Raw genomic sequence first — 26,329 nt, forward strand, 5'->3', positions numbered from 1 at the left:
CCAGGCTGTTGTGAAATCTGGCTCCATATTTAGGGTAACTCTTAGTGGCCTGTAGCTCAAAAACAGTTTGATCATGTTTTCCATTTTTTGTGTGTACACGTACGCACACACAAAGGGTGTCATTTTGCAACCAATTTATTGCTACAGAAACAATTGTTAGATGAATCACGCCAACCTGCAGAGCCAGGATTTAGAATGCTAGTCATTTAATTCCAGAATTTATAAGCCTTTACTACTTTGAGCAAAGGGAGGACCTCTGGTTCAGTGGCAAACGTTAGAAAGACCCTTATGTTCTCTCTAACCTGTAACACGCCACCAGAAAGCAAGCTATTTATACCGAACGCAAACTGTAGCTATTGCACTTAGGTATAGCAGTTAACAGCTTTGGTTAAATACAGCTATTTTCTTCAAACATAGCTGCTGCGCACATTTTCAGTGAGGTGTAACTGAATGGTGAAGGGTTGATAACAAGTACTTTTTTAATTAGAGGACTACAAAGTAACATTAAATACAAGTCCCCTTCAAAGCATGGTAACATGTTAATGACCTATAATTCAGAAACTTTTAGAATAATTTTCTTCAGACTTTGTAGAATAGTTCTCTTTAGTATTTGGAGTAAATTTAGCAATTTTCAGGCAAGACCATGCCTTCATGTGTGTTGGATTTAAAACTACAGATCATACTGTAACTTGGTTATAATCTTAACTACTGTATATTGACAAAAGAACAACACACATAACACTTACTTTAATGACTTGGACATCAGACTGGAAAAAAGGTGTAAAATTTTACTGGTTGGAGAATCCACAGTGACCCTTGATAAATTGTTTCATCACTGACAATTTTTAAATCAAGATGGGATGTTTTTCTAAAAGCTCTACTCCAGGAATTACTTTGGTGAAGTTGTATGGCCTGTGCTATCCAGGAGATCAGACTAGATGATTGCAGTGGTCTCTTCTGGCCTTAGAATCTAAAATCATTATTTTCATTTTTGGTGTATATTCAAGTGCATTGCTTTCTTCAGGCCCGCACGTGATTTTAAACAAAGATAATTATATGCAACAAAGAGGCAAGAGGAGCTCTGGTGACTGGGCTGCATGTTTCTCTTTTTTTTTGTTACGTTGTGATGGTTGTTCAGTCATCTGGCAACAACCATTTTACTTACAAACTGGCTGACAGACACCATTTAATAGATGAGTCTACAGCCTTTTGTTTGGCCACTAACACAATGTCATCAGCAGACAGCACAGGTACTGGTTTGTCTGGCCACATGGGAAAACTTGAAGCAGAGAGACAGCTGAAGAAGGTAGTAAGCTCCTTGGAGCTAAGATCAAAGTGTAGTGTTATTCAGTCCGCTTATTTATTTATGCCCACGACTGTCTATAACCTGTACGTATGAGTGATGTACCCCCACTGCCTCTGGACTGTATCTTGAACTCACCCACCATATACCCCGCATTGGGGACACTGCAGACTGTATATGTTATGTGCTGTCCAATACCAAAATACTAGCATCCCCCTATACTCTGTATGTCACCCCCGATGACCAATATCTGACGTTTCAAACTCTCTGAATCGTTTATTTTCAAATATTCTCTAATAAACTTTTAAATCTGTTCTTATCAGTTTAATATCTGATAGGTCCTTTATTTAATCTCAATTAAGGTTAAGAATCTTTGTGTGTTTTGGTTTTTATTTTTTTCTTCATGGTCTTGACTGAAATTGGGTCTTCTGGAATAAAGTATAATTGGTACCTATCAATACTTTGGAATAGTTAGTGTTTATCAGAAATGGCAATATAAAATGTTATTTTGTCTATTTTAGTTACCTGAAAGTATTTAAGTACCTTGTTTTTTCTTTAAAATGCCTGAAGATGATCAATTAAAACTCCAATCCTGCACCTGCCCAAATGATTAGCCCTCTTAAATTCAGTGAGACTATTCCATGTGTGCGTGCTTGCAGGATTGGTGCCTAAATAATTAAGGGCTATGTGATAAGTTTACAGTCTGCCCGGGGGACAGGGTGGGGTTGGGGAGTGGAAGGGAGTGGTTCATTGTTGCAAAGCCTTTGGAGCAGCCTAGAGGGAGATTGTAACTCTGGGACTTCCCATAGCCTCACCCCTCTAGAGGGGAGTACACTGTTGACATGTCTATAGCTGGTGCAGTGTACTCTCCCCAGTATGCCAGTGAAGCCTAGCCTAGAGGAGTCAGGGCCAAGACCATGCTTCTTCCTGGCAACCTGACATAGCAGGGCACTTGAAGCAGTGGTATGCCACATCAGCGCAAGGCAGTAAGAGTGTGACTTACATCTCTTGATTCCCTTGCATTGGCATGCAGGATGGGCTGCTTGTATATCCAGTTTTGTTCCATTCCATTCTTTTTGACTTGCGTTAGCATCTCTTGTGACAAACTAGTTGATACATTCAGCACTTTAATTTCAGCTTCAGATGGTATGTAAGCACTTGTCCTATTGAGAAAATTATTTAAAAGTTTTGTTTTTTTCCATTAGACTTTCTGTATCAAAATTGTGAATTGTTTTATAGTGTTTTTTTCCCTTTCTGTTAGTGAGAAGTAACTAGTTCCGTTTAGATGCACCTCTGAAAGATTTTTGCTTAGTTACTCAGCCAATCACAGTGTTTGAAATCTCTTGTGTAGCCTAGTCAAAAAGGGGTAATTTGCTAAAAAAATGACTGTGAAAGCTGTCACTTTCCATCACTTCTAAACCCATAAAATTTAAAAACATGCTAAGTGAGCTATAATAACCTAGGAAAAATACTTAGTGTTGCTTTTAGGGACATTCATATAATCAGATCACTCTTTTATTTTAATGTAATTGTATATTGTACTTTTCCCTCAAGTATTTCCAAATTGTTTAGTGCGCTAAAAGTAAAGGTTGTATTTGCAAAATCAGAAATTTTGATGCACGTTTTAAAAGCTACCAAAATATATTGTCTTAATGGTAAAGGTGACAGGACCCCTATGACCTGTGATATTTCAAAATAAATTTCCATTAAATATTAACTGCTGTTGATGTGTTAGTGCAGAAGCTTCCAAAATAATCTTTTTTTTTTTTTCACTCATTTATGAGGGTTTGGTTTAGATGCTATGGTGATGAGTGTCTTAGAAATGCTTTGAAACTATAGGCTAAGATACTCATAATCAGAGGAGAGAACTGTTATGTTTCTAGTCATAGCTGTGTATGCACTGACACTGAGCATTCCTTTCTACCTTGATGTTCTTACCTGCGCAAATAAGAACAATATATCGTCTTAAAAAGCAAACAAGCAAACCCCACAACTATGGTATTTTCTTACTCTGACTACATTGAGACTTTGATCCTGAAAGTCCTCTCTTGGAGCCTGATCCCATACCCATTGAATCAAGCCCTCTGTGCATAGCAGAGAACACAAGGAGGAGGCTACACATGGGCACAAATAAGGTTAAACAATAGATGTAGCATGGTGAGCAAAAGTCAGTCTGAAGTCCCTGCATGTCCTCAACTTAGCTTTCTGAGTGCAAGGTAAAACAGGTGGGGTGCAGGGAGAGAATGGATGTGTTTTAGGACATTGGTTTTCAAACTGCGGGGCATGTCCCCTTGTGCTGGGGGAGGTGCAGTGAGGATACTGGGAAGCATGTGATGGGATGTGGGGCTGTGGCTGGCTGGGTGTCTGGGCCAGAGCAGGGCAGTAGCAGGGAGAACTCATAGGGGAGTCTCCAGCAGATGAGGGGAAGCACAGCCACACCCTGCCCTGGCAGCAGCCTGCTCCTCTTCCCCTCCTCCCCACTTGACCACTGGGGATTTCTTGCTTGCTCTCCCTGCTACTGCCCAGACCTGGCCCATGGCTGCAGTCCTTGTGTATTTACTCTCTGGAACCTGTGGGTGTGAGAGTGAGAGGCTCTGGGAATGGGGGAGGGAGGGCAAAGAATCCCGTTCCACTCCATGCTGCCATAGGTTCCTCTGGGGATGGAGTCAGCCGGATCATGCCACTACCCCAGAAGTGAGCCACCTGTTCTCAGTGAGTCACTTTCTGCCCTGGATGGGTAGGCATCGGGGAAGGAGGGACGGTCCATGGAGAAAGGGGGACACAGCAAAAAAAGTTTAGGAATGTCTATTTTAGGAGAAATGAGCTTAAGCACCATTCTCAATATGCCAATGAGGCACTTAGCTATATACAGTACTCACTCTGACCTCTCTTCTGCTGCAAGACCAGTATAATTTTGCATCTACATAGCTCTCGCTATGCAGGGTAAGGTGTCCCTGTGCTATCCTACTTCCCACGTTTTAGTTATGCACATGAGCCAGTGGGTAGTAGGGTGACCACCCATCCCTAATTGGGCAGAACAGTCCCAAAATGTACATTTCAAGCCCTGGTCCCAGGCTGAATGACACCGGGACAGCATTTGTCCCGGATTCCCTGCGGTGCTGCTATACAGCTGCCCAAGGCTCAGGGGTGGTGCCAGCCTCTTCCTGGTGTGTGTGTGTGGGGGGGGTGCTGAGTGGGCCTTAGCCCTTGCTCACCATAAGGCTCCACGACCTGTTCTTCCTCTTCCCTCCGAGGCCCAGAGCTGGGCAGTGCAAAGAGCTTCCCTGGGAGCCTGGGCAGTTGTGTGGAGCCCTGGACCCTCCACCTGCCCTTGGGGTTGGGACACGGGCCAGGGGCTGCTTTTGGGCTCTTATCACTGCCCAACTCTGGCAGGGGCGGGGTCTTGGGGGAAGAGGAGGAGTAGGGGGCAGGGCCACAGAGGGGGTGGGGCTCCTGCATATGTCCTGTTTTTCCATTTTGAAAAGGTGGTCAGTAGGGTACTGCACTGGGACTCAGGAGACATGGGTTGTATTTGTGACTCTACCACTGATCTCATGTGTGACCTTGGGCAAGTCACTTCACTTCTCTAGGCCTCTGTTTCCCTTCTCACCTTTTGTCTGCCTTGTCTGTTTAGACTGCCAGCTCTTTGGAGCAGGGGACTGACTTAGTATGCATCTGTAAAGTGCCTAGCACAATAAGACACAATCTCAGTTGGAGCCTTTAAGTGCTACAGTAATAAAAATAATTTTGTACACGCACATTAAAATATTTTTTTCTTAAATGACATGGTGCAATCACTAGTGTTGTTAGACCATGGGAATGGGAACCTGGAACACCTGATTTCTAATCCCAGCTATGTCACTAATTTACTTTGGTTTGGGGCAGATCATTTAATCTCTCTGTTTTATTTTCCCCAGCTATAAAATGGGTAAAAATGACGGTGAATTTTTACTTCATTTAAATTCACAGTGCAGCTCAGTTTCTTCAAAGATGGAGACAGGCAGTACAAGTCTGTTGTACTGTTGAGTAAGTCAAGGAGAGCTGACTGTTTCTGTACTACATGAGTTAGAGAGTTTGGTGGGTTTTGGAGGCTGATTAAAGTATGTCATTGTGAGGTGTCTCAAATCAGGGAGCTGTTTTCCTGGGAGATCCTTTGGTGCTTCAGACTGGTAGAGAAACTGTTGTTTATTGGGACAGGTCTAGATGTCTCAAATTTTTGTGTGAATTTATGGATGGACTGAATGGAATGGAATGAACTTTCAGCATTGTGGCTTACTCCTCCCTCCCCACTTAATCTTTCTGTTTTTCCAGAAATGTGAGGAGAGCAGGACACTATCAGCCTTTCCATAAGAATTTCTGCTATACCATCTGGGTAGGGCTCACTCATCTCATTTGTATCTTGTTAAGCATTGTTACTGTCTATCACTATTGTTTAGAAATTCCTTTCCTTGTTTTCATTTTTAGCTGTACCTCTTTGACGCCTGGACCCAGCTGTGATCGGTTTAAGTTGCATATCCCATATGCTGGAGAAACACTCAAATGTAAGTTAAAGCCATTTATATCACCCATTCTCTACTTCTCTCACCCGGTTTTATGTCAGTCACAGTGCTCTGTGCTAGCAACTTAATATTTCCCAGTGTTTCAAACTTTGCCATTTTATCATGAATCTTGTGATATTTGGTGTCATCATAAAGCTCCAACTTCTGGAATCATGTGACTACATGAAAATCTTGGCTTTCATTTAAAAAAAATAAGTTTCTAGTTTTCATAGATGCAGAGAAAAAGTTGAAAACATAAAAAGACACACAAATTTATTATTTTTTAAAATGTTGTGATTAAGACAGTCATAATTTTTGGAGGCCAGACTCATGCTCTTGGAATGCTTTGGGTTGACAATACTGATTTCCTCTCTGGTAGTGAGGATTTTCTTACTGCTACAGTATTTGTTATACTGTATAGAGACACAAATAACTAGCACAGATTGTCATGCTGGGTGAAGCAGTGGAATTTGGTTTTAGTGATTTAATACTTTCAGAGCTCATTTGGCTATCAAATCTTCCTTTCTAAATGCCATTTCTAGTGATAGATGTTGGTTTGTTTGACCCTCCCATTGTTGAATGGGTATTTGGGTGTAAAAATTAGATATGAGAATATTTCCTTTCATGTTTTTAGAAGACAGGAAAGAATTTTTTCATCTTCTCCGTTTCCATTCAGCTGCAGGTGAAGAATGGTAGAAGTTGTGAGGAGGGATAACTTCAAAGCAATAATAAAGTGACTAATCTATCTTGGCTATCAAATGCATATAAAAACTTGCATTATTGTTTCATGGTGGTGATTTTGCTTCCATAAATGTATCTGACTTGTGACGATCACACTTCCATGGAATTTCATGTAGTGTTCATTCAGCTGTAATGATCAAGAAGTGTCCATGTGTCTGTCTCAAATCAATTCTTATAGCCTGTCACAGGGTGACTTGCCCTTTAAGCATGATTGGTCATGTCCCACTTGTAACACTTATTTTCTCCACCTGCATGAGCTAAGTCACATGATAGGTTGTGTGGCTAAATCAGGAATTCTGGGATGGAGATAAGACAGAAGCCTGTGGTGAGCCTGAGGGGGAGAAGGGAGAATGCAGGTATGAACCCATGGGGAGCTGCTGCTTGGTAGAGACTCAAAGGACCAAGGAGTGCCTGGGCCCAACTTGAGACTAGGGGGACAGAAGACGCTTTTGTGTTTGTTTTGGACTTGGATATCCTGAGAGAGGCACTTTTTCTTTGATGACTTAGCTAAATAGCCAGGTCTCTGCAGCAAGTTATCATTGCAACCAAAACAAGCTGAGAGGTTGGGAGGTTCAGTCTAAGGGTACGTCTACACTATGGGATTATTCCGATTTTACATAAACTGGTTTAGTAAAATAGATTGTATAAAATTGAGTGACGCGGCCACACTAAGCACATTAATTCGGTGGTGTGCGTCCACGGTCCGAGGCTAGCATCGATTTCTGGAGCGTTGCACTTGGGTAGCTATTCCATAGCTATCCCATAGTTCCCGCAGTCTCCCCCGCCCCTTGGAATTCTGGGTTGAGATCCCAGTGCCTGATGGGGCAAAAATCATTGTCGTGGGTGGTTCTGGGTAAATGTCGTCAGTCACTCCTTCCTCTGGGAAAGCAACGGCAGACAATCATTTCGCGCCCTTTTTCTCTGGATTGCCCTGGCAGATGCCATAGCATGGCAACCATGGAGCCTGTTTTGCCTTTTGTCACTGTCACCGTATGTGTACTAGATGCTGCTGACAGAGGCGATTCAGCAGCGCTACACAGCAGCATTCATTTGCTTTTGCATGATAGCAGAGATGGTTATCAACCGTTCTGTACCATCTGCTTCCATTGTAAATTGACAATGAGATGATGGTTACCAGTCCTTCTGTACTGTACTCTCTGCTGCTATCATGGGTGCCCCTGGCTGAGGTCGGCCGGGGGCGCAAAAGACAAAAATGGGAATGACTCCCCGAGTCAATCCCTCCTTTTTGGTATTTAAAAATAGAATCAGTCCTGCCTAGAGTATGGGGCAAGTGTACTAGAGAACCAGTGTATCAGAGAATCAGAAAGCACAGCTGCTCCGTGTCAGATCCCGCAGAAATGATGAGCTGCATGCCATTCACAGGGGGTGCCCCTGCAACAACCCCACCTGTTGCTTCCCTCCTCCCCCAGCCTTCCTCGGCTACCATTGCAGTGTCCCCCCATTTGTGTGATGAAGTAATAAAGAATGCAGGAATAAGAAACAGTGACTTGTTAGTGAGATGAAAATGAGGGGAAGGCAGCCTCCAGCTGCTATGATAGTCCAGACAGGACATTAAGCAGTGTGGGGGAGAGGAGCCCAGCATCCCACTGCTATGATAGTCCAGGCAGAACAGAATCTTTTCTTTACACATGAAGGGCGGGGGCTGATGGAGCTCAGCCCCCTGTTGCTATGATGAAGACGTTTACCAGCCATTCTGTACCATCTACAGGGAAGTAGTAGCACTCATGGGCTGATGATGATGACGGATACCAGTCCTTCTGCACTGCACCATCTGCCACAAGGCTGATGATGATGACAGATATCAGTCATACTGCACCATCTGCCACCAGGGAGGGGGAAAGAGGATACTACAATTCACTGCCGCAGCATCGCGTCTACCAGCAGCATTCAGTAGACATAGGGTGACATTTAAGAGTCAAGAGACGATTTTTTTCCCTTTTACTTCTGGAGGTGGGTGAGGGGGGTAAATTGACGAGCTATGCCCTGAACCACCCCGGACAATGTGTTTGGCCCTACAGGCATTGGGAGCTCAGCCAAGAATGCAAATGCTTTTCGGAGACTGCAGGAACTGTGGGATAGCTTGAGTCCTCAGTCCCCCCTCCCTCCCTCCATGAGCGTCCATTTGATTCTGTGGCTTTCCGTTACGCTTGTCACGCAGCAGTGTGCTGAGTCCCTGCTGTGGCCTCTGTCAGGAGATTTTTTAAAAATGCTTTGGAATTTCATCTTCTGTAACGGAGCTCTGATAGAACAGATTTGTCTGCCCATACAGCGATCACATCCGTACGGTCCATGCTGGAGTTCTTTTTGGATTTGGGACTATATAATATAATAGAATAGAATAGGAGATATACCAATCTCCTAGAACTGGAAGGGACCTTGAAAGGTCATTGAGTCCAGCCCCCTGCCTTCACTAGCAGGACCAAAGTACTGATTTTTGCCCCAGATCCCTAAGTGGCCCCCTCAAGGATTGAACTCACAACCCTGGATTTAGCAGGCCAATGCTCAAACCACTGAGCTATCCCTCCCCCATCGCCACCCATGCTGATCGGAGCTCCACGCTGGGCAAACAGGAAATGATATTCAAAAGTTCGCGGGTCTTTTCCTGTCTACCTGGCCACTGCATCCGAGTTCAGATTGCTGTCCAGAGCGGTCACAGTGGTGCACTGTGGGATACCGCCCGGAGGCCAATACCATCGATTTGCGGCCACACTAACCCTAATCCGATATGGTAATACCGATATTAGCGCTACTCCTCTCGTTGGGGAGGAGTACAGAAACCGTTTTAAAGAGCCCTTTATATCGATATAATGGGCCTCTTAGTGTGGACGGGTGCGGCGTTAAATCGGTTTAACGCTCCTAAAATCGGTTTAAACGTGTAGTGTAGACCAGGCCTCAGTGAGAAGAAACCGAGGCAGTGGCTAGCCCAAAGCTGGACTTGGTAGGAGGTGCAGCTATATAACCTAAGGGCTTCTCTACATGGGAAGTTAGTGTGCAGCAAGCTATGGTGTGAATTTACAGTGCACAAGTTACTCTGCACTAACTCCCTATGTGAACACTCTTGTACTAAGCTAAACTGCCTGAGGGCACTTTTGGTACATAGCAAGAATGTTCACTTGGGGAGATAGTGTGGAGTAGCCAGTGTGCTGTCAGTTCACACTCTAGCTTGCTGCACCCTAATTTCCTCAGGTCTTCAAGTTGGAACACTGTATCATTTCAGTGTGGTCTACTGGCTTGGCTTATTGTAGCTTTGCTTTTATCTGTAAAGTTTTCACTTGCCATTTCTGAAATTCATCATTCCCTCTCAAATTTTATTTAGTAATTAGAGGTGGGTCATTTTTTTTTATTTAGGTCAGTCAATAAGCAGATGGATAGTACCTATTTTATTCACAAAACATGTTGTTTGTACTCTGGTAATCACACTGATCTAGAGAGTATGTGGTACAGTTTAAATGCTGAGGAGAATTTCTTTGTACTTCAGTATGCATTAGGACTTTTTATCTGATTGCACAGTACCTTAGAATCCATACTCCTTTTACAAACAGCAATCAACAGAGTTAACATTCTATATTATTACAAATATTTTAATGGTAGTTTGACATTTACAGCAAAATCTATCATTCCAGGAATTTGCTTTAGGTAGGCCATGAAATTGTTTGTTTTTCTATTTTTGTGATTATAGTCCGCCTAGACTCCAACATGACTGTCAGGATGAAGTGTATATTTAATCTGCTGTTCTAAAAGTACCAAAATGTTGCTCAGGATTCATCACAGAAATATGGGTAGAAGTTTTCAGAAAGATGAAAATAGAATCTTGGATGCTAGAGATTACAGAGAACACACTGGAGCATCATAAATGTGGATATTTCCAACATGAATTTAGCCTAACCCCTTCAGTACATACACCTCTATCTCGATATAATGCTGTCCTCGGGAGCCAAAAAATCTTATCATGTTATAGGTGAAACCCATATATTGAACTTGCTGAAGTGTGCAGCCCCGCCCCCCCAGAGCCTTGCTTTACCGTGTTATATCCGAATTCGTGTTATATCGGGTCACGTTATATCGGGGTAGAGGTGTACTACTTTGGGACATGGTGGTATTTTTTCCTAGTATATGAAGAGGACAACTATGTCGACTAGTGTTCCTTTTGTGTACACTGTAGCCTCTCTGTTTAGAGAGATGTCAATTTTTAGCTAAAAATAATAATAAAATTCTCCAATATCCAGGGTGGAAAGTTCAACCCCATTTTAAGTGCCGTAAAACCTACTTCCATATATTAAGTGCCGTAAAACAATGTTAAAGACTTGCTTTGTGGCCACTGCCAGATTGCACTGAAGGATCTTAATAGTGCAACAGCAAGATTGAGAATGTTACCATTGTTTCTGTGGGAATATAATAGCTCCCTCATGTGTCACCTGCAGAGCTCTATTTTCAAACAGTTAATTGAGAGATTTAAAAAAAGTGAGTGTTTTTGAGTACAGAGAGACCAGAGTTGTTCCTGATGAGGGAAGATTTCACAAACAAGCAAGCCATGTTCAAGGAAGTAGGCGTACAAAGTCTATAGTGGTAAACACAGGTAGTAAGCCTAGGTTTGGAAGTGTGTGCGTGGAAGTGCCCTTCTTACTTACCTTTGTGGCGTGTGCATTGAACTTTGGTATTAAGATGGAAATGCCATCAAATCAGCTTTTCTTCATTCACCATGTTTCCAGTTTCCATGATTTAAAAAACCAAAACAGCCAATACCTGCATATAATCATGTTGTTAACCTATACACTGATTGAATAAGGAATGTGATGCAAATAAGTATTCAGACAAATTGATTTTTCAGATTATTAATAATAATTGATGAACTGAAGTGTTAATTCTTCTTAGCATTATGAGTTTAAAAATGCTTATGAATCATTCATAGCATAAAACAATATTATGGCTTGCACAATAAAGCTTTGTGCCAATGGGCACAAGAAAGGGTTAATAATTTTAGAGTTCAATAAATAAGTCTGTGACCACTATGGGGGAAGCCTGCCACTGTAGGCAAGCAGAAATCTGTAAAAACTCCCCGAAGTCTGTTGCCAGATCTGTTTATCTTTACAAGGCAGAATAATTCTGCAAAGGAAGATTGCAAAATCTGGCAGTAGAAAAAGGTAGGCCGAAATGATCAGGATCTCCTGTATCCAGGGTATTGTGCCAAACACAGGCTGAAGTGTCTGGTTTCTTTGTGGTTTGTGCTACATCCTCTTTGCAACAGATCAGGTTTGTGCGGATCATCAATCATAACTGCTGCCACAATGCAAATACCCTGGTACTGTGTCCCAATGTGTTGAAAGCAGTTGGCATACTTATTTAGGGAAGTACAGCTGTACAGTCAGTCTTGTTTTCCATAATATCAGGAAGCTCACAATTGTTACTGTTGTTGCTTTCCTCCTTGAAAAAGGGGGAAAAATGTACTTGTAGCAAATTCAGTAGATGCTGGCCAGCAACTTAAAGTCATGTTTTTGACAGTTTTGGTAACATTGAGCGGTTCAGAATGGCCTTTCCTATCATTTTAATAATCTTTTTTCAGTTTCAAATGGGGATTTATTCTGTCTTTCAAATTTCATATTCAGTTCACTTTTGCTTTTAGTTTTGCTTGCTGTGGTGTTCTTGGAACATTATCTGACACCAGCCCAAATAAGGCCTTGGGGATCTCCACTGTTTTTTACTTCATTTAAAAGAGCCTCTTATACTGGAGAACACTTTGTATTATATCAGGCATAAATATAAATCAGTTTGTCTGTATTACATATGTATTTTAATAAGAGATTAGTAATTTGAAAACTATGTTCCTTTGAAGAATCATAGACAGTCCATATTCTGACGGGGAAATAATAATTTTGTTTTGTTGTTTTTATGATCATGACAGGGTTGGATGCCTTAATGGTTTAAATGTCAGGCTTAACCTCCTTATAATTGTGTATTAAAGTCATAGCAGGGTCATCCTGGACTTTCATTCTTCCAGTGTTCTATGGTGTTCCATTAAACTCCACAGTTTGGTATGATAGGGTCTTTCAGCTGTGACCTTAAAATCGTGGTGCTGTCTGCTTTGCATGGCTGTTAAATACCCTGTGTCAGTTTTCACAAATACCATTTTTTCAAATATAGAGGTTTACCTGATTGTCTTTGGTCAAAATTCCAGCCCCTATTCTAGTATAAAATAAATGTCTTAAATATCAGGTAACATAGAGGCTGCTGTACTGAGTTCCTTAATCAACTTTCATATTTATTTCAATTAAAAGACTAATTTTTGACTCTGAATTCTGTATGTATAATGCTTGTTTTTAATTAGGTTATCTCCTTTTTCCTTGAAAGAAAGAAAGAAAGAATTGTCCTCTTTCAAAATGACTGTCACATCTCATTGTTCCCAGTGAGCATGAGGCTATTGGCTGCCCTCAGTTAAGATGTTTTTTCAAAATAGCCACTGCCTCCCATTGCTCCTGGAGGGAATGAAGTCAAGTAGCTCTCAGGGATGATGATAGGCCTTTTGTCCTATCAGGAGGTGGAGAGGAACACTGTGAGGAGCAGCTAGGGTGACCAGATGTCCCGATTTTATAGGCATAGTCCCAAATTTTGGGCCTTTTTCTTATATAGGCTCCTATTACCCCCCCACCCCGGTCCTGATTTTTCACATTTGCTGTCTGGTCACCCTAGGAGGGGTGAATGGAGGCAGTAGCCATTTTAGCTAATGACAGCCTATGACCTTCTTTCCACTGAGAAAAATGGGAGATTGGGAGGGCAATTTAAGAAGGGTAGCTGAACTGAGGGCAGTCTTTTGCCTCAGTTTCATTGACAATAATAGATGACAGCCATTTTGAAAGAGGACAGTTCCTCATGGAATAGTCTGAACTAGAACATTACTTATTCTGCCTCTTTCATTTATGAAGAATAATGGAGAAATGACGATTAATCTTAAAAAAAAAAAAAGTTCAGATGTAGCCTATGCACAAGGTTTCAACTATATGGGAAGTTTTGAAGAGTCGGTGATATTCCCATTATTAACATAATTAGGTACAAAAACGGTCAGATAACATATAACAGGGAGATTGAATCCTTGCTTCAAGGGCAAAACTCTGTCTTAACTGTGGAGCTGCAACTGAGCTACCACATATGCGAAGTACGGGGCAACTTCTTGTTCTGAAAAATTAATTATTGTTTGAGAAGAAGTGTTCACTGTGAGCAGGTTTGTTAATATTTTGGTTGGGTTTTACCTTTATGAATGATCACCATAATTCTAGTATTTCTTAATGCCCTGTTTTAATTATCTGTCCCCGGATCATTGTACTTTTGCCTCATTTAATCCTGTGTTGTCTTGTTTCTGATTTATTTATTTTTTTTCACTCAAAAGCTTTCACGACTTTTTACTGCTAAGAAATTCTGATAGAATTTTCTTCTATGCTGTTCACATTTCTTTTTTCAGGCGCTGTGCCTCTCTTTGTCCTTGAGTGCTGTCATCTGGAATTTAACGGTGATTAAACAATGTGTTGCCCTTGTAATGCTACTGTTCTTCTCTGTGGCCTCTTGAACTACAGTATTTTTATCTTATTCTTCCTGATTTTCTCTGTTTTTATGTGAGTGGCTTACAGATCTGAGCTCTACTCTCACCACTTCATTTTTCTTCCTTTATCGTGAAGAGCATTTTTTGTCTCCTCTGAAGACTAATTTTTCTTTTTAAAAAAATTTTCAGTCTGATTTCTGTCTCACCGCTCGTTATTCAGTTGAATCACAGAAACTAGCGATGGAAATACTAGTGGGTCACCCAGTCTATCCTGCTCTTACCAGCCTGTGCAGTAATGTTCCCCTCAGGACATGTTATAGTTCTGTATTCATTTTTTTCCCTAGTGCAATAGGTTCTTCTTCTAGTTCTCTTTGTCCTGTTTCTTCAAGGTGGGATTGTATGTTATTCGTTGCTTATTGGTTCTGCAAAATTGTTTGAACCCTCTTGATACGTTTTTGCCTCTTTACTGATTTATTTGCTTATCTGGAGTTATTTTTACTTTAGAGCCTTTTGTTTACGTAAAGTCGTAAAAGTAATTTTTCAAATTAAAGTATGATTTGAAAGACTTCCATAATTAGGCTGCAGTATGTTTTTCCAGTATTTTATATAAAGCTTTGAATATTTCGCACCAGAGGTGGTTAATGCCTTCCTTGAGCTTGGAATAGGCATTGAGTTCTTGGTTCCTGTATAGTTAGCTCAGTTGTCAGGCTTCTTCTACTTGGGGATACTCTTTCACTGTCTATTAAATCTCACCACTGGGAATCTTCCAATAATAGCCTCACTTTTTCTTTGCTTTATTTCATCTTATTTCTAGTTTATAATCGCTGTTCCATTCTAAACAATCATTTCCCCTCATTTCTATCCCTAGCATGCCCTTGACTTAGATAACATTTTGACTTTTCTCTGTCCACAATTTCAGTGTGCCTTGAACAAGTAAACATACGACATTGTCTTTCCTTTTTTAAGCCAAAGGTTTCAGACAGTAGATTATTTCTTAAACAAGAGAAATATCCTTCAAGACAATTCCACCTCCTTTTTTGCTGTCCTAGACTTGGACCTTCCATTTGCCTCCATGGTATATATCCCCTTTATTCAACATACCTCCTTCAGTGTCTGACTCTACTTATCATTATTCTGCTCCATGTCTGATGAAATCCTCATCTATATCTTCATCTTCTCTTGCTTTAACTATTGATTCTCTTTTTTTATGTTCATACCAATTACCAACATCTTTGGAAAACTGCTGCCCATCTTCTCATTGGCTGTCCTACATCTTGACAGATGAAAGGAGACATGACAAAGTTGGTCCATCAGTGCTGCTTATCAATGGTATGGGGAAAGAGCCCGATGTGTGATCAGCAAACCTTCCCACAGTGGATACAGGTCCACTCGCCAGATGGTGGTTGAAGCATACTCTGCTTCCTGGTTCGCCTGCAAGCCTCAGCCTGGGCTCTCTGATGGCTCTCCACAATGACTGCACCAGCCTTAACCTGGCTTCTCCAAACTGAGCGATTGTGGGCAGGATTTTCCCAGTTGTCAGTGGGAATGCTGGATTTCTTGAGACCTTGCTTGACCTTGTCACTGTATCGGAGCATTGGCCTTCCTATGCATCTGGGTGGTTCTTAAGTTGGTCATAAAGCACATGTCATAAACAGATAGTTAAGGGTTAAAGTCTCTTTTACCCGTAAAGGGTTAACAAGCTCAGTAACCTGATGAACACCTGACCAGAGGACCAATCAAGGGACAGGATAATTTCAAATCTCTGTGGAGGGAAGCCTTTGTCTGTGTTTCTTTGTTTGGAGTTAGTCTCTTTTTGGATTTAAGAGAGGCCAGTCATATCCTTCAAGTTCTCCAAGTTTCCTGAAATAGCCTCTTCTATTCAATATAGTGAGTATTAGTTAAAAAGTTGGATTAGTCTTTTGAGTTACTTTCTGTATTTGCAATTGTGTGTTTGCTGGATAAATTCTTTATTCCTGTTTGCTGTTACTTTGATTATTCTGAGAAAGGGGGGCGGGGGAAGAGCCTCTCCAGGTTTATAAGTTAGACCCTGTATTTTTGCATCCTGGTAATACAGAGATAGTGTACTTTTTTTTTCTTTCTTTAATAAAATCTTTTCTTTTTTAGAACTTGATTGATTTCTTCCCTTGTTTGGATTTTCAGGGGAAGGGGAGGGGGAAAAAGTGAATCCCTCTTTGTTTGATTCAAGGAGTTTGAATCAAGGTATTTTTCCCAAGGACTAGGGGAAAGGGATGGGGGGATAGGGAATCCCTCTTTGTTTGATTCAAGGAGGTTGAATCAAGGTATTTTTCCCAAGGACTAGGGGAAAGGGAGGGGGGGATAGGGAATCCCTCTTTGTTTGATTCAAGGAGTTTGAATCAAGGTCTCTCTCCTAATCACTAGGAGAGGGGAGGGGGAAAAGTGAATCCCTCTTTGTTTGATTCAAGGAATTTGAATCCAGGTATCTCTCCTAAGTACTAGGAGAGGGGAGGAGGGAAATGGATTATTTCCCTTTGTGTTGAGATTCAAGGTGTTTGGATCTGTGTTCCCCAGGGGAAGTTTTTGGGGGAACAGGGAGGTGTCAGACACTTAAAACTTGACTGGTGGCAGCGAGAACCAGATCTAAACTAGTATTTTAGTTTAGAGGAGTCCATGCAGGTCCCCATCTTGTGAACGCTAAAGTTCAAAGTGGGGAACAATCTTTGGCAGACGATCTTGAGGCGTGCGTTCCTCGTGCCCCAATCGGCAAAACCTGTGAACATCCAGCATAGTCTGCATAGACTAGTGGTCCCCAAACTGTGGGGCACGGCCCCCTGGGGGCACAGAGGAATGTTCAGTGGGTGAGGCGAGGCTGGACCAGCCCTCATGGGGGCAGGGAGGGAGTGCCACCCAGCCCTGCTCCACCCCCAACTCTGCTGTGGTCCCTACTTCCTCTCCGTTCCTGTCCCCAGCCTTGGCCCCTGGCTGCTGCTTCACTCCTGGCCCTGGCCCCAGTTCTGCCCCTAGCCTTGGCCCCCTTACTCCTGTTCATCTCCGGGGTGGGGAGCAGAGGGGGGGCATGGCTGTGAAAAGTTTGGGGACCCTGGCATAGACTGTAGGCCAGTTCTATCAAGGATCTCATTATTGGTGATCTGTTGGTCCCAAGTAACACTTCCCACCTTCTCACATTTCCAAACTAATACAGCCACATCCACTGGCTCCTCATTCACTTCAGGATCTAGTACAAAATTGCTCTTATTTAAAAACTCTAAAAGTATTTGCTCCAGTCTGTCTCATATCTTATCACTGTTCCCCCCTCTGGTTCTCTGGCACTGGCTCTATTTCTCTTCCTTCACAGAATCTTAGCTATATGTTTTGCAACAGCAGCTCTTGCCATCTAGAACAGTGTTGTTGTATCTTTTTTTTCTCTTCCTCATCAACTCTTCATCTATCTTCATATCTCAGCTGAAAATACATATTTCTTCAATGCAGATACCCTCTTAATTTTTTTTCTCTCCCCTCTTTATTTTAACTTTGCAATAGATATATTAATTTAACTCTGCAAAGGGTTTTCAAACACACGTTCTATAAAAGGTGAAGTTGATTTTATATTGTGTTTATATACAATAAAGTGCAGTTACATTCTAATCAGTGACTGAGGGGCATGCAATGATTTTTTTGTATCACAGTGATGTCCATATCAAATTTACTCCCTTGAAAATTAAAACCATGTTTTCTTAATTGCCAGTCAAGTTGTGTTCTTTTTGTCTTGTTCAGCATTGTTAGTAATAAAGGTTCTGAAATCAAAACTTTAGCTCTGTTGATTCTAATCTGCTTTTAAAGCAAGCTCATTCTCATATACCTGTATTGGCAATGTGATTTTTTTTATCAGTAGTAAAATGTTGTTTTAGTCATTAAAGTAAACACTATAACTCTTAATATAAAAAGAGAGTGGATCTGTTGAGCAATACTGTGCCATTTCACACAATCACTTCTGTAGCCATAACCACAGTTTAAATATTTGTACACAATTATGAGTTATAACTGAGATGCATGGAAGTGAAACAGTTTAAAAAGTATTGCAAACAGTGCTCCTCCTTTTACAGTTTCACTTCAACACCTGAAAGGTGTTGGTTTTAAGTTTTAATTTGAGTGAATTTCATGCGGGGAAAAGGGGGCCTGAGTGACAGCTCTGCAGACTAAAGTCCTCAGTTTCTCCACAGGGCAAGTAAATTATAGGCGGTGGAAATGCAAGCTTCCTCTCCATGCTGATCCTTTCCTTTAAATAAATCCTGATCTGGAGGGGACCCATGTACGAAGGGGTTGGTGGGAATCTGTCTCTTAAGTTCATTCACTGCTTGACCTCTGTGCAGACAGCCAACAATGATGATAGGTATTTTAGTGATGTGTACCCTCATCTGTTAGGAAATGGTGTGAGAGCAACCAGTTCATTTCATGAAGAGTAGCGGACCACTGTCTCATAATAACAAGGTGAACCTTGTTATTACCTATCTGGGCTGAATCCTGCACTGAAGTGTGGGCATAGAGATTCACAAGTGTTTCTTAGTACAGAATTTGGATCCTAGGTATGAAAGGTTCTGTGTCCCACCACCAATCCCCAGAACTACACAGGCTGCAAAAACACAGAGAGTTTGTATATATGCTTTCTTTCTCTTTAGGTTCTCTTGTTTGCTTCTGATTTAGAAGTGCTGAAGATTGGTTGTGTAAAACAACGTTTTGCTTACTTGGGCTGGGTGATGTTCTAGCATTCTAATTGAGTATGGAAAAAGCTTACCAATTAGGAAGATGCTTTAACTGCAGATTTGTCCTTCTATTTTACAGATCCCACAAAAAATAACATGTTTCAAGAATAAAGATTGTACAAATTTCTTACACGTATTATATCAAGTCACTACTGTAATTAGTTGTGGTATCATTTTTCTTAATAGCAAAATTAATAGAGTTTAAGGCCAGAATAGACAGTAGATTATCTGGTCTGATCTGCTGTAAATCAGAGGCCATTAAATTTCATCCAGTTATTGTATTGAACCCAATAACTTGTGTTTGATTAAAACCTAATTTGTGTTTAGCTAAAGCATATCTTCCACATCATCAGTAGTACACAGTATTTTCTGCTCATTAAAGTACTTACACATGATAACCAAGTAACCTCTCAATCTTGTTTTTGATCACCTAGACAGATTGAGCTCTCTAAAAATCTCACTGTAAGCACATTTTCTCCAGCCCTTGAGATAACTTTTATGGCTCTTTTTTGCACCCTCTCCAATTTTTCAATGTCCTTTTAAAATGTGGAAACCAGAACTGGATGCGGTATTTGAGTATCACTCTTGCTATTGCTGTATATGGGGCAAAATCATCTCACTCCTCTCCTGTGTATATATATCCAAGGATCCCAGTAGCCATTTTTGCCAGAGCATCGCACTAGAAGCTCATGGAGTTGCTTGTCCACTATGACCGCTAGATCCTCTTCTGAGTCACTGCTTTCCAGGATATAGTCTCCCCAGTCTGAAGTTATAGCCTGCATTACTTGTTCCTAGGTGTATAACTTTCTGGTGTCCGCATTTGGCATGTTTTGTTTGAATGGTCCCAGCTTACAGAGTGGTCCAGAACTTTCCATATGACTGCCTTGTCTTCTTCATTATTTACTACTCTGCCAATCTTTGTGATTCACAAATTTTATCAGCGGTGATTCTGTATTTATTTATTTATAGAACATTGATGAAAAATGTGAAGAACATCAAGCCCTGCAGAACCCCATTAGAAACATCTCTCCTCCGTGATGATTTCCCATTGACAACTACTTTTTGACATCTGTCAATTAACCAGTTCTTAATCCATTTAACGTGTGCTTTATTGATAATGTAGATCGCTCATTTTTAAATCAGAATATTGTGTGGCACAAAGTGAAATGTCTTACCAGAGTCTAAATATATTGCATCTATGCAGTTACCTTTATCAACCAAACTTGTAATTGCTTTAAAGAATGAAATCAGGTTTGCATGACAAGACTTGTTTTCTATAAAACCATGTTGATTGGCATTAACTGTATTCCTAGACTTTAATTCTTTATCAGTTGAATCTTGTATCGCTTTTCCTATTATTTTACTCAGGATTGATATCTGATTGTTTGGTCCGTAGTTTCCCAAGTCATCCTATGTGCCTTTTTTAAATATTGGCACAATAGTAGCACCCAGTTTTCTGAAATTTCCCAGTATTCCAAGATTTATTAAATATTATCATCAGTGGGCCAGAGATTCTTGGACGCACGTTATCCGGGCCTTTGATTTAAAAATGTATATCCCTAGTAGATGATGTTTAACATTCTCCTTGGTTTCTAATGTCTCAAAATTACTCATCAGCCTGATGTGATACAAGCACATCATCCTGCTTTTTTTCATATATAGAACAGAAATATTTATTGAACACTTCTGCCTTTTCTGCATAATTTTTAATATTTTTACAATCTCCATGTAATAATGGGCCTATGCCATTCTTAGGATTTCTTTTGTTCCTAATATAGCTAACCCCCCACCCCCAATCCACCTCATTGTCCTTAGTCCTTCAAGCCATGGATTTTTCCCTGATGTCTTTAGCTTACAATATCACTTTTCTACGCTTCATAACTTCTAATTTATATTGATTGCCATCTGTTCCCCCTGTTTCTATTTGTTATATATTGCTTTTTTATTTCTAATTGCTGCCTTCATTTTGCCACTCAGTCAGGATGGGCTTTTAGCCAAAGTTGTCCTCTTTCTTGATTGTTGTATTGTAACTTTTTGGCCATCTAATAAACTTTTCTTAAAGAGCTCCAGATTTTCCTCCCAATTAATTTTGCTCATATTTTTCCTCAGCTTTGGGAAATCAGCCTTTTTGAAGTGCCAAGTATACAGGTTGTGATCCTCTGTTTGTCCATATTGAATATAATCAGGTCATAATCATTGGTTCCTAGGCAACCATCAACTTCTTGTCCAGTGATTAATTCATCTTTATCCATCATAATAAGGTCCAAAATAGTCACCTCATGTTGGACACTATACCTTTTGTGCTAAATTATCTATAATTTTTAGAAACTCTAATGATCTAATGATGACTGCATGTGGCTTCTAGCATGTCTTCCAAACTGAAATCCTCCATAACACAATTTTTCTTTTCAGACTTCTTAGACAGGTGCTTAAGGAGTAACTCATCCTGTTATTTGGCTTGATTTGGAAGTCTGTTAAAGACCACACCAGTACCCTCTCTTGGGATTTCTTAGCACATTGTTTTGTAAGCTTTCAAATCCTGTTTTTCTGAGTTACCAATAATCTCTTTAGGAAGGATACAGGGGGCAGTGGTGAGAGGTGGCACCCTACATTAAAGACACTATAATTTCTTTTAATCCGTGATCTTTAACATTCCAGCCATGCAGATTGTCCCACAAAGTTTCAGTAATGCCAATTTTTTAAATGAGAATTTCCGTTTCTCTTACTTGTTACTCAGACTTCTACCATGGTATACGAGCAACTGAAAAATGTATTCTCTTCATGGTCTTTGACACGCTGATTAAATCTGTTCTTGGCACACTGAGTTTGAGTTTGTACTGCATCTGCCTCCATAGCATCCATCTCTTGCATTATTCACTTTCCTGGCTCCTTCAGCTAGTCTCCATCTGAGAAGATTAGCACCCATATCTGTGAGATGCAGATTGTCCTGTTTGTACAACCCTGTCTCCCTCTGAAATGTGGCCCAGTGCCCCACAAAACCAAAACCTTCAACATCACACCAGTGATGCAGGCAGGGGTTTAGCTCCAGTATTTTCTGCCTTCTCTCACTTGTGGGACCAGAAGGTTGTCTGAAAAGATCATTTGGATGTGCTCCCTTCAAAGATCCCTGACGTCTTCTCTAATCTGTGCTGTTCCACACAATGCTGAGTCATTGCTTCCAATATGTATCATCGCTAATGGAGTACAACTTCATAAACCTGTCCAATCTTGCAGTTACATCTCATATTTTCATTCCAAGGAAAAAGCACACCATCCTATTTTCCTTGTGTCCCTTGCTGAATTCTGCATCCACTCTTCTTAATATAGAGTTATTGTTGACTGTGGTTTGACTTCTTAGGATGATTGAAGAATACCTCGTGGTGGCTACTTGCTTCATACTTCAAGGACACCCAGCATGTATATCCCCTGCAGCTTCCTGTTCTGTTCCTCTAGACACAGGTTCCTCGGCAGTTGACTTTGAGTATCTGATTACGTGAAGTTGAATGCTTTCTGGCTCTCTTTCCTCTCTTAGTCAGAAATTGCCAGTCTGTTTCTTTGGTTTTTACTCTCTCCAGTTCTCAACACCAATCCCTCTTCTTGTGGTGTCTGCGGCAACAGTATTGGATTCTTGTTGTCCAAGAAGTCTTCATTTTCTTGGATGCTGAGCAGTGTTGAAACTTCCATTTTCAGACCACATATCTTTTCCTTCAGTGTGGCCAATAACGTGCACTTCATGTACCAGGACTCTCTTCTATCTTCCAGCACAAAAGAAAATCTAGCATGTCCAAGGCAGGTCACATGAGATGTTCCTTGTTCATATCTGCCACCTGGTGTAGAGCCATACATAAAATGGAAGAACAAAACTTCCTTCAAAACTTCCCATTCACCTGCTCAGGAGTTCACTTGGCATATGACTTGTATACTGAACCTTGCTGCTCAGCTCCTTCCCTTTGCAACCAGGGAGGCATTAACCACTTGAGACTTCACACCAGGGGGTTGATCATAGACCCAAATGTCCCAGTCCCACAACCCTCACCAAGACACAAACAGCTGTCTCACCTGACCTGTTCAGAGGCCTACAGCCCAGCCTCATGACTCCCATGGAGTACAAATAAACAAACAGATACACTGAACACATTACGCCTCAAGTCCCTTTATCTGGAAGCACAACAGCTATGACCTCCAAAACTTTCATTAATAATTTGTTTTGTTGCTGTGGAGTCGTAGTGTCAGTTGGTGTTTATATTATCCAAATTCATTACTGATCCTTAAACTTGCTCTTGATTCTGAAAGTGTTTTAAAACTGATAGTATGAAAATGACAGTTTACTTCTCTCTCTCGCTCTTCCGCTCTCTCTCAAAATCCATTTATAAAATTAAATACATTATTTTGGGATAGATGAGTGTATGATTAGTAGGTAATGCATGAGGTATCACTAGCTACTGAGACATTGAGGGTGGTCTAATGGCAGGTACAGCATGCTGCCACACAGAGATGTTGGTTCAGGTTCCAAGAAACTGAGCTAGGTACAGTTTGGAGGAGTTGGAGGCAGCAAATTCAGCTATTCTGGAGAAAGAATACATTGCAATGCTCTGTTTGAACCCCTCTTCAGGTGACTCAGTAGTGGGCCTGACAGACTCCATGGAGGGACCCCTTCAACTGTGCTCTGTGTGGGGCTTTTGAGTGTGGAATTGGATGAATGTTTCTTTAGGAGTATACACAAGGAGAGCTGAATAGCAGAGATTAAATCTGTCACGCAAAGCTGAGAGCAGAATTCAGCTCTCTGTATGTTGTAGTACGAAATAGGATAAAAATGAACATTAGCTTTAGCATTAAACTTTAGTTTTCTTTGTTTTCTGGGTTTAAGTGAGACTTCTAATTATCTGGCTGTAATTTTTCATGGCTTCTTATGACCAAGGACATTAGTTATTATAAAGAAGTTAATCACTCCTGACTTCATGTAGTCATAAATTGGTTTCAGAGTAGCAGCCGTGTTAGTCTGTATCCGCAAAAAGAACAGGAGTACTTGTGGCACCTTAGAGACTAACAAATTTATTTCAGCATAAGCTTTTGTGGGCTACAACTCACTTCTTTGGATGCATAGAGTGGAACACACAGACAGAACATATTTATACATACAGAGCACATGAAAAGGTGGAAGTACCCATACCAACTGTATAGCTCATCTCAGTTGATTGGACTCTTACAGTTGGTATGGCTACCTGGTATGTGACCTGAAGAAGAGCTCTGTGTAGCTCAAAAGTTGTTTCTTTCTCCAGCACAAGTTGGTTCAATAAAAGATGCTACCTCATCTACCTTGTCTTTCCAATGTATAAATACTTTTGAAAGCATCAAACTAATGACTGAAAGCAAAGAGGAAAATTACTCTATTTTCAGGATTGATTTGGAAAAAAGTGGCTGAAGAAACAGTATGACAAGTTTTATGTGCTACTGTGATTAGGGGTCTAACTTAAGGTGACCTCAGCTGGTGATAATGTATGTCATCTGGTTAGAGAGAGAGCTCAGTCCAATACTCTGAAGGGCTTTCTACGTGAAGAGGGAGGGCATTGATTTTAATGTAGAATTTTACTGTCCTCTAGGAGCCGTGATTCAGACATAGGGTAATTGGCTTATGCTATCTGGTGTTAAGGACAGTCCTAAAAACAGCCTTTTGTTAATTGTAGACACCAGAAAACTGTAGAAAAGAGTATTGCAATAGTCTAAACTGTATTAAATGCACTAATGCTGTCACCAACAAAGACCTCTATGGCCACAAATGATAAGTAAGCACATCAGTGTCTGACCGGGCAACCGGAGCAACAGTGTCAAACTGCAAATTTGCTACCTCTTACCATAGTGTGTGTGTATATTTTAAAACTCCATCTTATTCAAATAGTAATTGGGTAACATCTAAACTCAAAAGGGTTGCGTTTCAGAGGATCCTTATCCAGAAGCTATAGCACAAGACTGAGAGGCAATCAGTGTTCTGTGCTGGCTCTGCCATTGATTTGCTGTGTGACCTTTGGGTGTGGGGATGTCATACAACTTTCTGTGCCTCAGTTTCACCATCTGTAAAAGAAGGATATTACACAGATATTGGGAGGCTTGCTTGATTTGAACATATGAGCTCTTCCAAGAACCTAAAAGTGCTTTACAGATGTTAAAAGTTCAGATTCTGATCCTGCAATGGGCTGTGCATGGACAGATCCTTGCACCTGCATTAAATCCCACTGACTTAAATGGTGCTCCGCACAGTTGCAGGGATTCACTTGTGGAGCTCATTGCAGGATCAAAGCTTTCATCTTTAACCTCCCTAGTGAGGTAGGTAAGTATCCCCACTTTATAGATGTGGGGGGTGGGAAGGGAAGGCATAACTAAATTAACTTGCACGGAATTATATAGGCAATGAATTGAAGAACTGGGAGTAAAACCCCTGGGTGGTGATTCCTAGGTTTGGTGCTTCTCAACTAAAAAAGATGACATTATAAATGATTTAAACATTTACTGCATATACAGTTAATATTCAGGTTGGATTGTAATATCTGTTATGTTTTCATATTTTTAGAGGTCAGATTTTCAGACTGAACAGATTTCTTTTGGAAAATGCTGCTCTTATGAAATAAAAACTAGGGCTGTCAAGCAATTAAAAAAATAATCACGATTAATTGTGCAATTAAAAAAATTGTGATTATTTGTGCGATTAATCACACTGTTAATAATAGAATACCATTTATTTAAATATTTTTGGATGTTTTCTACATTTTCAAATATATTGATTTCAATTATAACACAGAATACCAAGTGTAAAGTGCTCACTGTATATTTATTTTTGATTACAAATAATTGCACTCTAAAAAACAAAATAAATAGTATTTTTCAATTCACCTAATACAGGTACTGTAGTGCAGTCTCTTTATCATGAAAGTTGAACTTACAAATGTAGAATTTTGTACAAAAAATAACTGCATTGAAAAATAAAACAATGTAAAACTTTAGAGCCTACAAGTCCACTCAGTCCTACTTCTTGTTCAGCCAGTCACTCAGACAAACAAATTTGGTTACAATTTGCCAGAGATAATGCTGTCTGCTTCTTGTTTACAATGTCACCTCAAAGTGAGAACAGGTGTTCACATGACACTGTTGTAGCCAACATTGCAAGATATGTACGTGCCAGATGCGCTAAAGATTCACATGTCTCTTCATGCTTCAGCCACCATTCCAGAGGAGATGCGTCCATTCTGATGACAGGTTCTGCTCAATAACGATTCAAAGCAGAGTGGACCGACACGTGTTTATTTTCATTTTCTGAGTCAGATGCCACCAGCAGAAGGTTGATTTTTCTTTTTTGGTGGTTCTGGTTCTGTAGTTTCTGCATTAGAGTGTTGCTCCTTTTAAGACTTCTGAAAGCATGTCCAGACCTCGTCCCTCTCAGATTTTGGATGGCACTTCCGATTCTTAA

The 26,329-nt window shown here is 40.7% G+C and overlaps 1 protein-coding gene across 3 annotated transcripts in view; it reads left to right on the forward strand.

Annotated features, from left to right (window-relative positions):
* BABAM2 (BRISC and BRCA1 A complex member 2) overlaps nucleotides 1-26,329 on the forward strand; it is a 331,069-nt gene that overhangs the window by 43,134 nt on the left and 261,606 nt on the right. For all 3 annotated transcript variants that reach the window (XM_045011497.1, XM_045011498.1, XM_045011496.1), the window contains exon 3: nucleotides 5,768-5,844. In XM_045011497.1, the coding sequence (XP_044867432.1) occupies nucleotides 5,768-5,844 (77 nt within the window). The remainder of the gene's footprint in view (nucleotides 1-5,767; nucleotides 5,845-26,329) is intronic.

The sequence above is a fragment of the Mauremys mutica genome, chromosome 3, assembly GCF_020497125.1.
Source record: "Mauremys mutica isolate MM-2020 ecotype Southern chromosome 3, ASM2049712v1, whole genome shotgun sequence".
Taxonomy (NCBI): domain Eukaryota; kingdom Metazoa; phylum Chordata; order Testudines; family Geoemydidae; genus Mauremys; species Mauremys mutica.